The sequence below is a fragment of the Hyla sarda genome, chromosome 1 (genome assembly GCF_029499605.1).
Source record: "Hyla sarda isolate aHylSar1 chromosome 1, aHylSar1.hap1, whole genome shotgun sequence".
NCBI lineage: Eukaryota > Metazoa > Chordata > Amphibia > Anura > Hylidae > Hyla > Hyla sarda.
Window position 1 is genome coordinate 558,546,423 of NC_079189.1, and position 15,129 is coordinate 558,561,551.

Below are 15,129 nucleotides of genomic sequence, written 5' to 3' on the forward strand. Positions count from 1 at the left end.
ATGACCCCCATCAGGTAGGGCTCCCCAGGAGGTACACAGGCCCCCATATAGATATGACCCACATCTGGTAGGGCTCCCCAGTAGGTACACAGGCCCCCATATAGATATGACCCCATCTGGTAGGGCTCCCCAGTAGGTACACAGGCCCCCAGATAGATATCTATCTGGGGGCCTGTGTACCTACTGGGGAGCCCTACCAGATGGGGTCATATCTATATGGGGGCCTGTGTACCTACTGGGGAGTCCTACCAGATGGGGTCATATCTATATGGGGGCCTGTGTACCTACTGGGGAACTCTCCTGATGATCAGGTAGGGGTTCCCAATAGGTGTACAGGCCCCCAGATAGATATTACCCCCGGCAGGTAGGGCTCCTATTTAAACAATTATGCCCCCTATGAATTATGCCCCCTGGTGATAAGAAGGTCCTCCCTTATTAGGCAAGTAATTAGGCAAGTCAAGTTTCACAGCTACAGTTCTTACATCTCCCTGCTGCAGCCTATAACGAGCCTTCTTTGCGGGGATGCGCACGTTGGGTGACGTCATCACATATGTCAGCGTCCCGGCGTCCTGCGCTGTGGATGCGATGACGTCACCAATCGCACGCATCCCTTCAGTAAGGCTCATTGTAGGCTGCAGCAGGGAGATATAGGTACAGTAGCTGTGTGCCGACGTGTGTGAAGTCTTCCGGCATTTAGCGCTGCTTGCCTGATGTTTCGTTCCGCGGACTGGGAGTTTGAGACCCCTGATCTAGCACATTGGTCCGCATCCTGTGGCTCCAGCTGTTCATCTACAACACCCAGCATTTCCTGACCCCTGCAGGATGTCGTCCACTGCTCTAAGCTATTACTAATAAAATGTAGCTGCTCCGTCATTGTATGTCCTGTATAAATATAACTGCTCCCCCTGCGCTTATACCGCACTACAGATATCTGTGGCTATATATATATATATATATATATATATATATATATATATATACATACAGCCAAATCTTAATGCACCAGATTTGGTTATGTGGATTTACATGAGCAGAATTTGTCATTTTTTACATAAATCTAGTGCGGCTTTTATCTGGAAATTTAGGTGTTTTAATTAAAGTCATATTTTATCTATGTATCTATCTGTATATCTATCTCTCTCATATCTATCTATCTATCTATCTATCTATCTCATATCTATCTATTATCTATATATCTATCTCATCTATCTCCTATCTATCTATCTATCTATCTATCTATCTATCTCATATCTCTCTCTCTCTCTCTCTCTCTCTCTCTCTCTCTCTCTCTCTCTCTATCTATCTCATATCTATCTATTTATCTGAAGTGCTTTATTCCATACTAATACAGAGCAACGTTTCAGCTGCCATGCAGCCTTTCTCAAGCTTGAGAAAGGCTGCATGGCAGCTGAAACGTTGCTCTGTATTAGTATGGAATAAAGCACTTTATTTTTGCACCTACTCTTGGAGTGCTGCGGATTACTACCTTGGATGTGTGACTGCCTTGACCGGGCTATATCGCCGCTGGCACCGCTCTTATTTATCTACCCTTTTGGATGTGCTGCTCTGTTGGTATTTTGGGAATATCTATTTATCTATCTATCTCATATCTATCTCATATCTATCTCATATCTATCTATCTATCTCATATCTATCTATCTCATATCTATCTATCTATCTCATATCTATCTATCTATCTATCTCATATCTATCTATCTATCCCATATCTATCTATCTCATATCTATCTATCTCATATCTATTTATCTATCTATCTATCTATCTCATATCTATCTATTATCTATCTATCTATCTCATATCTATCTATCTATCTCATATCTATCTCATATCTATCTATCCCATATCTATCTATCTCATATCTATCTCATATCTATCTCCTATCTATCTCATATCTATCTATCTATCTATCCCATATCTATCTATCTCATATCTATCTATCTATCTATCTCGTATCTATCTCATATCTATCTATCTCATATCTATCTATCTCATATCTATCTATCTATCTCTTATCTATCTATCTCATATCTATCTATCCCATATCTATCTATCTCATATCTATCTATCTATCTATCTATCTATCTATCTATCTATCTATCTCATATCTATCTCATATCTATCTATCTATCTATCTATCTATCTATCCCATATCTATCTATCTCATATCTATCTATCTATCTATCTATCCCATATCTATCTATCCCATATCTATCTATCTCATATCTATCTATCTATCTATCTATCTATCTCATATCTATCTCATATCTATCTATCTATCTATCCCATAACTATCTATCTCATATCTATCTATCTATCTATCTATCTCATATCTATCTATCCACTGAAGTCCTAAGAACAGCGCATCCGCCCAAGTGTCTCTATAGTAGTTAGGTGCATGCCATCATGGGGTTCCTGGTCAGGGAATCCAGCTTAGAGCCATATGGAAAAGACCACCGCACACAAAAGTAGTTCAAAAAAAATTGTGAAGTGTTTATTTGTGGATGGAATAAACATTTAACGATTTTTTTGAACTACTTTTGTGTGCTGCAGTCTTTTCCATATCTATCTATCTATCTATCTATCTATCTATCTATCTCATATCTATCTATCTATCTATCTATCGCATATCTATCTATCTATCTATCTCATATCTATCTATCTATCTCATATCTATCTATGTCATATCTATCATCATACTTATCCACTATCTATTTATTTATTTATTTAGTTATCTATCTTTAATTTATCTCTCTATCTGTTCTTATTATATTTAGTTATCTATCTATCTAATTATCACATGCATCTATCTCATATCTATCTATCTATCTATCTATCTCATATCTATCTATCTATCTATCTATCTCATATCTATCTATCTCATATCTATCTATCTCATATCTATCTATCTATCTATCTCATATCTATCTATCTATCTATCTATCTATCTATCTCATATCTATCTATCTATCTAGCAACATGCACCTGTATGCCAGGTCCATATAGTAGTTTGGGATCAGTAGTGCTGGCTAACTTATCCTTGTTCATCTGTCTATCTATCTATTATCACATCTATCTATCTAATTATCACATCTATCTATCTATTTATCTATAATCATATTTATCTATTATCTATCTTTTATCTGTCAATATAATCTCTTTATCTCTCTATAAGAAAGTTACATTTTAGATATCACAAACCAAAACCAAAATCTTCTTCATTCTTGTATTTTTATACACTTTACCTGTTCTGTGTTCTTCATGACTCCTGAGGTCACTTACATGGGGAGTTTGTCATTTTTTATATCTTATAATGTAACAATATCTTGTGTTTTCTATAGAAACGCAGGTAAATCTTTATAATGTCAAATCCTAAAATATGGTCCTATTTTGGCATATAGATACAAAGATTTATTATGGAATGAAAATGATAGGTTTCTGAAGGAAAGGGGTAAATTGCTTATTTCCATAGAGATTTAGATGTTAAATAGATGTTTAAATCAATAAAAGATAAATAGACAGACAGTTAGATAGATAGATATGAGAGAGATAGATAATTGTTATTGTTAATATAAGCCTATTTAGACTATGTACTTTTTAGTATACTGATCATTCTGATGGTAAAGAACTATTGTATATGCTGGCGCCATAGTGTCAACTCAACAACCTATACTAGGAACGCAGTTTTCTAAAATAAATTTTGTAGTTTAAAAAAAAATAAAACTATTAAATATAAAAAAAAATGAAGCAGAGCTAAGTTTTTCATGTGACACAACTAACCTTAGTAGTGCAATATATATATATATATATATATATATATATATATATATATGTATACAGTGCTCCCTCAAGTTACAATATTAATTGGTTCTGGGATGACCATTGTATGTTGAAACCATTGTATGTTGAGACCAGAACTCTATGGAAACCTGATAATTGGTTCTAAATGTCATCCAAAAATAGGAAAAAGTGGGGATTAAAGAAAAATAAGTAGTTAATTAATATAGATAAAGCAAATCCTTACATATAAAAGTAAGAAAGATCTTCTGTGAGCTGTAATTACTGTCTATGTCAGTGTTTTCCAAGCAGGGAGCCTCCAGCTGTTGCAAAACTACAACTCCCAGCATGCCCGGACAGCCTTTGGCTGTCCGGGCATGCTGGGAGTTGTAGTTTTGCAACAGCTGGGGGCACCCTGCTTGGGAAACACTGGTCTATGTAGAGTACAGGAGCTTCTTCGGGGTCCTGTATAGTACATGCAATGTCCTAAAAAAAGTAACATGGAGCCGCCCTGACCTGGTGTCCAAAGGAGCAGCTAACCCTGGTACAGGTAAAGTGTGCAGAACATGTAATACCTCCCTGTACTGAAGGGGGCGCTACCAGACATTAGTCAGTGCATACGCTTCAGTAATACAGGTGTTTTACCAGTAAATTGCCCATTCTGATTGGTCAGTTCTTCTGGCCATTGACATGTTTCACAGATCTGGACTGTCCGTACATTGTATGATGAGTCTGGTTTCAACTTACAATGGTCCAGAAAAGACCATTATATGTTGAAACTATTGTATGTTGAGGCCATTGTAAGTTGAGGGTTCACTGTATATATATATATATATATATATATATATATATATATATATATATATAGGCAGTAGTTATTGTAGATCATAAAATATGCAGCTCGAGGAGTTAAATAACACATTCAGCTCTGCTACATCTGTAGATGGTTCTGTAGATTCCGTCAATGTCTTCCACTTTTAAAAGTATTGTGAATTTTCGAATGAACATTAAAACATATAACGGAGAAAGAAAGAAAAATGGCTAAACCCAGGCAATAAAAAAATGGCATAAAGCGTCATTATTACCTCTGCATGTTCCGAATTCATCTCCAAAATCATCCTCTTCTGTAAAAAAATGGCATTTCAGTCCAGGCCCACATTTAACACCATCCATGCCAGACACAGTCCGGTAACAAGTTTCCCCAGCAGCTGCGGCGCAGACCCTGCAGCAGCCGCAGTCGTCCAGCACAGTCCTCTTACACCTTATGGTGCTCTTGCACTCATTGCTGTCACAGCGCTCTGGGCAGTCCACAGCATACTGGGCATTCCAAGCCGTGCCAAGGGGCACGTGAATCAAGAGAGAGGCGACAAAGATGCAGCACTTCATATCGGCAGACAGGGCGGACTGGACGCTGAGCTTCAGGACAGGAACAGATCCAAAGTAGTAGCTGAGCATCAACCTACAAATTTATACATTGTCTTCCCACAGGGTTGTCAGTCGTCAGCTTCCTCAATCCGGCGGTGCTATCCTACTGCCAGCCTCCCTTGTTGTACTTCATAGGATCCAGGATGGAGGCTGGATTAACAAGCTGCTGCTGCCATCCAGGAATTCGAAAGCCTGCGTTGATGTCATTTGTTTAGATAGATGTTTTTTTTTTTTTTGTTTTTTTAGTTTTTTTGCTTTGTTTCTTATTTTTTGCAAGTTCTCAGCAAAGTCCCATAAATATCATCATGATTTGCAGAAGGATGACAGGGGAAGAAGAGAATAGTAGAAGTCACTTTTTTGTTTCTTAAGATACTTCTCAAAAATGTTTTTGGGGTCAAAATTAAATACAGTGGTCCCTCAACATACGATGGTAATCCGTTCCCAATGGACCATCGTTTGTTGAAACCATCGTGTGTTGAGGGATCCGTGCAACGAGAAGTATAGGACCGTGGTCTACAACCTGCGGACCTCCAGATGTTGCAAAACTACAACACCCAGCATGCCCGGACAGCCAACGGCTGTCCGGGCATGCTGGGTGTTGTAGTTTTGCAACATCTGGAGGTCCGCAGGTTGTAGACCACTGTTAGAGAAAGTTGTACTCACCTGTCCCCGCCGCTCCGGACCGTCACCGCTGCCCGGGATGTCGCCGTCCATCGCTGTCGCCACGTCCCCGATGCTGCGGCAAGGCCTCTGCTTCCCCGGCAACCGCGCTCTCCGTCGCCGCCATCACGTCGCTAGGCACGCCGCTCCTATTGGATGATGGGACGGCGTGCGCAGCGACGTGATGACGACGATGGAGAGCCCCGACGATGCAGGGGATCCCGAAGACGACGCGCCGGAGCCCCAAGGACAGGTAAGTGACCATCACCGGAGCTCACGGGGCACCGTAACCGGCTATCCGGTGGCAGCTGAAGCAGTCAGCGCTGCCGGATAGCCGTTTATGCGATGGCCCTGACATAAAAAAGCATCGTATGTTGATGCTGCCTTCAACATGCGATGGCCTCTGAGAGGCCATCGTATGGTGAAATGATCGTATGTCGGGGCCATCGTAGGTCAAGGGGTCACTGTATCTTTTTCATTTACAGTAAATTGTGCATGGGGATCCATAAGGATGAGGGAGAAGAGGGTGGTCTGAGCAAGTAACGCTGGGGCTCCACAATAAAAGTAGTCCAAGAGCTCCATCATAAAATGTCAAAAAAGCTGAAAGTGAAGAAGCACCACCTCAATCTTGTAATGCATCCCATATAATGCAGGTGCGCACACTCTGACCTTCATGGCCTTAGCATATTCTAATGTAATGTCCCAGTACAGGATATACTTCTGTACAGTACTTAGGCCCTGTCAGGTTGAGTCCCTCATTGTCTTAGGGGCTCTCCTGCAGCGTCTCCCCCATAGTAGTAAGTCTAATGTTATGTATAGTGTTGTAAACATAGTGCATAATGTTATGTATAGGTATATAAAGTATAAAGGCCTTTAAGGACCTTTGAAGGTATCATTTGTTATGTTACCCAGAGAGCACCAGTTGACCACCTGACCTGCAGCTTGACCTATGGGCTTCTTGCTCAGCCCCCCTTTATAAGAGGGGCAGCCATTACAATCGCTCTCTTACACCATCACTCTTAGATCCTGAGGAACAGAAAAGCACAGACATCACAGATCCTGTGTCCAGTACACCTGAGGCCATAAAGCCTGCACACCAGCCACATTGTCAGTAAGTCACCTCATCTATGTCTGCTGTCTCTACCAAAGCCAAGTCACTAGTCAAGTAAATTATAGTCAGAGGCGCTGTATTGAAGTCTGACCCAAAAGTACTGCAAGTCCCAGCAAGCTGCAAGGCCCTTTCCATGTTACTGGTTGACTCTCTGGGATTCTGGCCTAGCTGTAAAGACTTAAACAACTGTCTAACCTCAGTAAAGCTACTGTTAACCCTTACCTGGTCGTGGACTTTATTGCCTTGCCTAACCTTGGCATAGCGGTGCTACCGTTCAGGTGGTTACCGGAAAAAAAAACCTCTGGCATCACGAATATTAGGGGTTAAAAACACCCTGCCCCTGGGCTATACCATCTGCCCCGTCCACCTACACCCTACACACCCTGTGGTCACGCCACAACTTTGGCGTCACCATACTAAGCAATAGAAAAATACCCCAGCACTCCTTGTATGCAGTTTCAGGAAGCTAGGTCACCACTACACAATGATCACCATTATGGTCTTTTTTCTTTTTTATGGTTCTTTTGCTCTTTTATGTAACTTCAAACTTCTTGCCTTCTGAGCAAAATCTCTAAGGCTGGGTTCACATATATTTGGCGTCCGGCACAGTTTTCCTCTGGCGTACACCAGAGGGAAACTGATGCTAGAACTGATCCCATTCATTTGAATGGGACAGTTCACAATCATCCAACATCTCAATTTTGACGCCCGATGGTTGGACACGCCAGATAGCAACAGCTTGCTGCGTTACCCTGTCTGCTGTGCAGAAACAATGGACACCAGATGCCATACAACTGATGACAACTTGTCATCAGTTGTGGCATCAGTTGCATTGAGATCTAGGCCTATGCCGGACATATGTGAACCCAGCCTAACAGATCCTTTGTTAGGCCCCAAAACAGTCTACCCTGCAGTAGGCCCCAGGACCTATTGTCTGATACACCCATGAACTCTGTTGCTGAATGTGTGAAATTTGGTCCGGAGATTCTGAAGTATGGATTTAGCCTTACAGTGTGTAGAGGGTCACATTTTGCTAAAAATTGTCTTGCGTTGCATTTCCAAACTAAAAAACAGATTTGAATCTATTGACAGAGAAAGACCCCTAGCCAATATATGCAGGCGATGTCTCCACTCTACCCCCTATCCTGGGAGGTGGTTACAGATTTCTCTAGGTAGTTAATCCAAAGGATAGGGGATAAGATGTCTGATCAGGGGGCTCCCGCCGCTAGGGACCATCGCGATCTCCTTGCTGCACCCAGCGTTCGTTTAGAGTGTTGCGTGCAGCTCCGGAGTGTTGGCCCGGCCATGCCCCCTCAATGCAAGTCTATGGGAGAGGGCGTGACAGCCATCATGCCCCCTCCCATAGACTTGCATTGAGGGGGCGTGGTTGTGACGTCACGAGCCTCCGCCCTGCATCGCCAGTCATCCAGCACGGAATGAAGTTCGCTCTGTGCACCGGATGCCTGGGGTGCCGCAGCCAAGATCGCGGGGGTCTGGTCCCTTGGATAGGGAATAGGATGTTTAGGGGCGGAGTACCCCTTTAAGGGCTTGCACCGCTGGACTCCTGCTAATGGAAATGGTGTTCCTGCTGTGGAGAAAGTGCAGGAACTCAGTTACAAGACTTTAACCCCAAGTCCCTAGTGCAGTACAAATGTGGAATGTGTACACATTGATAGACAATTGACATAGGTCAGAAATCACTTTCATGTTTATTGTAATTATTATTTTTTATCTAGATAATTCTATATTACAGCTTGCATTAAAAAAAACCTTCAGAAAGCACAAGGCAATAATAGAACACCATTTACATACAAGGTTTACAGGGACTTATATATTAAGCAGAAGTGACCCAAGTTTTGTCATGATGGGGTCCATCTGAAATTTACCAGATCATCTACTGCATTGGTCTATTATTCTGGCTCGGAGTTAACTATGTAATGTTCACATTTCATCTGGATAATCTATTTATACTGTGTATGTTTCAGAATAATCTCCGCCGATTGTTTTTCGGATCCACTCGAGATAATTTTCTGTAAGTCGTGTGTAGACACCTGGAATCCTTTCTTGACCGCAAAACTTTGGTCCAAATGAGACAATACCTGCATATTTATTGTCACAGATCAAGGGACCACCGGAATCACCCTGAAATAGATCATATAACACTTCAGGTTGTTAAGCTGCATGACTATAGATTTCTGGTGCAGTCAATTCATTGAAAAAATTAGGGTCAAATTTCTGAGAGGCCCTCTGATCATTGGAACAAAATGGCATAAGCTGTCAGTTGACCGCCGCACCCCCATTAATCTGAAGGAAGTTAGGGGTGTGTGGTCTGATTCGCTTTCCCAGGGGAGTTAAAAAGATTTTTTTATTGAAAAAATGTACAAATCGGTAAATCTTTCTGGTAACAGTTGATATGAAAACATTTGTTTTTCTCTGGAGTACCCCTTTAAGGGACACATTGCTCAATCACAAGATTCTGTCCATTCTTTCCTGTGTTGTATATAAAACACTATAAATATTCTATATGATGACTTTAGATGAGGGAATTTATTTGGCAATATTCTGAACCTTCCAGCTCAAACAATAAAGACAATGTGAAGATTCATTTGCATATTATTCTCTTTAATTAGCTAAATGTATACCATTAGATGTCTGATCACAGGGGGTCCCGCTGTTGGAGACCCCTGCAATCTCCGGCGCTGCACCCCAGTCAGCCGTGCAACCGCTGACACGTCCCCTTCATTCGTGTCAAAGCCGTCACACCCCCTCCTATATACATAAATGGAGGGGGCGTGTCCTGATGTCACGAGTCCCGGACACCACTGCTGCCGGCTTGGAGATCGCAGGGGTCCCCAGCGGCAGGCCCCAGTGATCAGACTTCTTATCCCCTATACTTCGGATAGGGGGATAAGATATATTTCGGTGGAGTACCCCTTTTAATGGAGGATAGTATTTACTAAAAATTTACCAACACAGGCATATCATGAGAGCAGCAGGCCCTTTATAATCAGTGTTGAGGGGATAAAATGTTTTTGCCTGGAATACCCCTTTAATACTTTATTCGTGCCACATCTTGAGTTTGTCAATCTCCTAAAAGGATTATTCCCATCTAAAGGATTTATCTTCTATCCACAACATAGAGGATAACTTCTGGGATTCCAAACAATTAAAAAAATGGGAACAAAATTGTGCATTGTAAAGCTGAGTTCCCCTATATCCGGCATCCGGCATAGGTGAACTCAGCCTAGATCTGGACGTAACTGATGCCGCAACTGATGACAAGTTGTCATCAGTTGTATGGCATCCGACGTCCATTGTTTCTGGACAGCGGACAGGAGAACGCAGCTTGCTGCGTTCTCCTGTCTGATGTCCAGAAACAATGGATGCCGGATGCCCTAAAACTGATGACAACTTGTCCTTAGTTGCGGCATCACTTGCGTCCAGATCTACGTTGGTGCCCTCCGGTGTGTCCAACCAACCGGCGTCAAAATTGAGATGCTGGATGATTGTGAACTGTCCCATTCAAATGAATAGGATCAGTTCTAGCATCAGTTTCTTTCCGGTGCACACTGGAAGGAAACACTGATCTATGTTAACCCAGCCTAATTTAGGATTATGACGGCGGCTGGCACTTGGACTTTGCTGGTCCCCATAGACAGCAATGTATTCTGCTCAGTATTTTGCTGAAATAATGAACATGTTCATCCAGGATTTCCACAGCAGACTTTCCACCGCAGAAATTTTGCATTGTGAATGGTGCAGAAGAATTTTAATTATGTAGTCATTTAAATGGGGTTGTTGGGCAGTGGCATCTATACATCAGCATCTAATGGGGGCTGCTGGGCCATGACATTAGTTTACCCATTATATGCCTCTGTAAATTAGAAGTCAAATAACTTTCTTACCTGGTTGTTATGGGTGTTTGATTCTTTTATGTTTAAAAGAAATTACCCTCTGTCTAGAGTCACATTTTATTTATGAATATAAACATACCAAAAGAAGGGGCATTTAGATAAGGGGTTGAATACTTTTCACATATTGATAAACAGTATAATCTTCATGTAGCATGACTTACCTCACATGTGTCACCTTTACGCTTTTTAATTGATCCTGCACACATCATGTTATTGGTTATGGTGACGCGTTGTTTATATTTTTTCCCATATATTTTGTTGCATTCTCCATTGTCAACAATTGTCAGATTAACTTCTCGGAGGACGTCTGATGGTGTCGTTTTTCCTGGATCGGTTAATCCCCACCCAGCCACGTTGCAAATTTTCTTGGCTGCAATTTTTTCCTCCCTTTTTGGTAGCGGAATACAAGCAACAGACTTGCTGAGCTTTGCAGGTTTCTCCAGCTGTAATGAAACAGATATACACTGATCAGCCATAATATTAAAACTACCTGCCTATGGTTGTGCTCTATACTGTAGGCATCCCCATACACAGCAAGATTAGATGCCCTGTGTGTTCTGAGACCTTCCCATCCAAGCAGGCAGTATATTTTTCATTAATTCTCTCTACAGTAGAGCTTGGATCAGGCGAGTTAAAGGGCTACTCCACCACTAGACATCTCATCCCCTATCCAAAGGATAGGGGATAAGATGTCTGATCACGGGGGTCCCGCCGATGATGTCACGCCCCTCCCATAGACTTGCATTGGGTGGCGGGGCATGACATAATGAGGGGGCGGGGCTATGATATCACAAGCTCCCGACGCCGGCTCCAGCATTCGGAACAGTTTGTTCCAAGCGCTGAGCAGCGGAGTACCCCTTTAACCCCTTAATGACGCAGGACGTATATTTACGTCCTGCGCCGGCTCCCGCGATATGAAGCGGGATCGCGCCGCGATCCCACATCATATTGCGTCGGTCCCGGCGCTCATCAACGGCCGGGACCCGCGGCTAATACCACACATCGATGTGCGGTATTAACCCTTCTAAAGTGAAAGTGACCCGGTGAAAGTGACCTATAACACTGCAAAAAAAAAATGTTAAAAAAAAGTGTTAATAAAGGTCATTTAACCCCTTCCCTAATAAAAGTTTGAATCACCCCCCTTTTCCCATAAAAAAATAAAACAGTGTAAAAAAAAATAAAAATAAACATATGTGGTATCGCCGCGTGCATAAATGTCCGAACTATAAAAATATATCATTAATTAAACCATACAGTCAATGGCGTACGCGCAAAAAAATTCCAAAGTCAAAAAAAGCGCATTTTTGGTCACTTTTTATACCATTAAAAAATGAATAAAAAGTGATCAAAAAGTCCGATCAAAACAAAAATCATAGCAATAAAAACTTCAGATCACGGCGCAAAAAATGAGTCCTCATACCGCCTTGTACGTGGAAAAATAAAAAAGTTATAGGGGTCAGAAGATTACATTTTTAAACGTATAAATTTTCCTGCATGTAGTTATGATTTTTTCCAGAAGTGCGACAAAATCAAACCTATATAAGTAGGGTATCATTTTAACCGTATGGACCTACAAAATAATGATAAGGTGTCATTTTTACCGAAATATGCACTGCGCAGAAACGGTAGCCCCCAAAAGTTACAAAATGGCATTTTTTGTTCGATTTTGTCGCACAATGATTTTTTTTTTCGTTTCACCGTGCATTTTTGGGTAAAATGACTAATGTCACTGCAAAGTAGAATTGGCGACGCAAAAAATAAGCCATAATATGGATTTTTAGGTGGAAAATTGAAAGGGTTATGATTTTTAAAAGGTAAGGAGGAAAAAACGAAAGTGCAAAAACGGAAAAACCCTGAGTCCTTAAGGGGTTAAGTTGTCTCATTGATGGGATCCAACTTCCAGTTCCTCTATGATCAACACAATGGGGTTGAAAAGCAGACACAGATGCATGTATAGAAACAGTGGATGACTATTGAAGGGGGCAAAACTCTAACTGGAGCATCATGGCCTCTTTGTTTTGATAAACATTGGGGTCTTCAGATGTGTAATCTTCTATTTTAAAATCTTACGCCTTCCCGTATGCTGTATGCTCCAGAGGAAGTCTAACCACAGTGCTCTCTGCTGACACCTCTGTCCATGTCAGGAACTGTCCAGAACAGGAGCAAATCCCCATAGTAAACCTCTCCTGCTGCGGACAATTCCTGACATGGACAGAGGTGGCAGCAGAGAGCGCTGTGGTCTGACTGGAAAAACTACACAACTTCCTCTAGAGCATACAACAGCTGATAAGTACTGGAAGGATTAAGATTTTTATATAGAAGTTATTTACAAATCTGTAACTTTCTGGCACCAGTTGATTTTAAAATAGTTTCCCCTCTGGAGAACCCCTTTAATATAACTTAGATACACCTATAACAAACAGTGGTTCTTACAGATATATTTTGTTGGTCTCTCCTTGTATTCTGTCACATTGTTTTAATCCTTACCTGTAAAAGTTGAAGGTCATTGATCTTGAGATCCTTGTCGAAACAGGGGTACTTAATGCCACGCTTAATCCTTAACTTCTGCTGCTCATTGGTATCTTTCAGTCGGTGTGCCCCCAGTATAGCATAAGAATCATTTCCACTGAGAAAATAAGTAGAAAATCATAGAGAGTCAGGACAATTAAATAGCAAACTGAAGATGATCATCAATCACATTGATCCCAAATATCTCTTTCCATATAGAGCACGTCCTATTCTGCATCTCTATATATTACAGTATTTTTGAAACAGTGTGTCTCCAGCTGTTGCATAACTACAGCTTCCAGCATGCCCGGCCAGCCTTCGGCTGTCCGGACATGCTGGAAGTTGTAGTTTTCCAACAGCTGAAGGCACACTGTTTTGAAAATACATATACAGTGGTCCCTCAACATACGATGGTAATCCGTTCCAAATGGACCATCGTTTGTTGAAACCATCGTATGTAGGAGGGATCCGTGCAATTTAAAGTATAGGACAGTGGTCTACAACCTGCGGACCTCCAGATGTTGCAAAACTACAACACCCAGCATGCCCGGACAGCCAACAGCTGGTTGAAGACCACTGGTATTGGAGGTTATACTCCCGTGTCCCCGCCGCTCCGGACCCATCACCGCTTCCCTGGATGTCGCCCTCTATCGCTGTCGCCACGTCCCCGTGGTGTCCTCGACGCTCCGGACGTCTCTGCTTCCCCGGCATCCTCGCTCCCCGTCACCGTCATCATGTCTCTACGCACGCCGCTCCTATTGGATGACAGGACAGCGTGCACGCGACGTGATGACAACGAAGGAAAGCGCCGGCGATGGAGGGGATCGTGAAGAGGACGCTCCGGAGCCCCGAGGACAGGTAGGAGACCATCACCGGAGCTCACGGGGCACCGTAAACGGCTATCCGGTGGTAGCTGAAGCAGTCTGCGCTGCCGGATAGCCGTTTATGCGATGGCCCCGACATACAAAAGCATCGTATGTTGATGCTGCCTTCATCATGCAATGCCCTCTGAGAGGCCATCGTATGTTGAAATGATCATATGTGGGGCCATCGTAGGTCGGGGGGGGGGGGGGGGGTCACTGTATATTACACTGAATATCGTTTATTTTAATGGCCAGCATGCAGTACTACATTTAGAGGCCACTGCAGGGAAACGTATGACCAGCCACAAATTCCACTGACCATTTAACACCCAGATCTGGAACAATCAGATGATCGCCCAACCTCCTTCATTTTTAGAAATTTTTATGTATCAATTCATTGGATTTTTATTCTTCATAATACTAATAATGCAGCAACAACTGCAATTGATTATGATGTTTGGTCATGTACGGACTTTTCCAGTAGGAATTGGGTCACTAATATTGAAAAATATGGTCTAAGTAGAGGCTCTCTATTCTGGCCAATATAAAAAGGCTCATTCATGAACCCAACCTATTTCCTGAAAATGCACTAATAGAGCATTTTACAGGATACTTAAAGGGGTATTCTGCCCCTAGACATCTTATCCCCTATCCAAAGGATGGGGGATATGATGTCTGATCACGGGGGTTCCGCAGCTGGGAACCTCGCGATCTCTCCTGCAGCACCCGCATGTCATTAGCTGTACAGAGTGATGATCGCTCCGTGCTGATGACTCACGATGAAGGGGCCGGAGTATCGTGATTTCACGGCCCCGCCCCCTCAATGCAAGCCAATGGGAGGGGCCGCCACGACAC

General features: G+C 42.3%; 2 protein-coding genes across 5 annotated transcripts in view; both read right to left on the reverse strand.

Annotated features, from left to right (window-relative positions):
• Nucleotides 1–5,351, reverse strand: part of ESM1 (endothelial cell specific molecule 1) — a 17,485-nt gene extending 12,134 nt beyond the window's left edge. Inside the window, exon 1 of the mRNA XM_056542240.1 lies at nt 4,879–5,351. Within this exon, the coding sequence (XP_056398215.1) occupies nt 4,879–5,248 (370 nt within the window). The 5' untranslated portion in view covers nt 5,249–5,351. The remainder of the gene's footprint in view (nt 1–4,878) is intronic.
• A 3,333-nt stretch (nt 5,352–8,684) lies between these two features.
• The window catches only part of LOC130293463 (granzyme A-like), a 96,079-nt gene continuing 89,634 nt past the window's right edge, over nt 8,685–15,129 (reverse strand). For all 4 annotated transcript variants that reach the window (XM_056542186.1, XM_056542196.1, XM_056542166.1 and 1 more), the window contains 3 exons: nt 13,391–13,529; nt 11,065–11,346; nt 8,685–9,131 (listed from right to left, as the gene is read on the reverse strand). In XM_056542186.1, the coding sequence (XP_056398161.1) occupies nt 8,955–9,131; nt 11,065–11,346; nt 13,391–13,529 (598 nt within the window). In that variant the 3' untranslated portion in view covers nt 8,685–8,954. The remainder of the gene's footprint in view (nt 9,132–11,064; nt 11,347–13,390; nt 13,530–15,129) is intronic.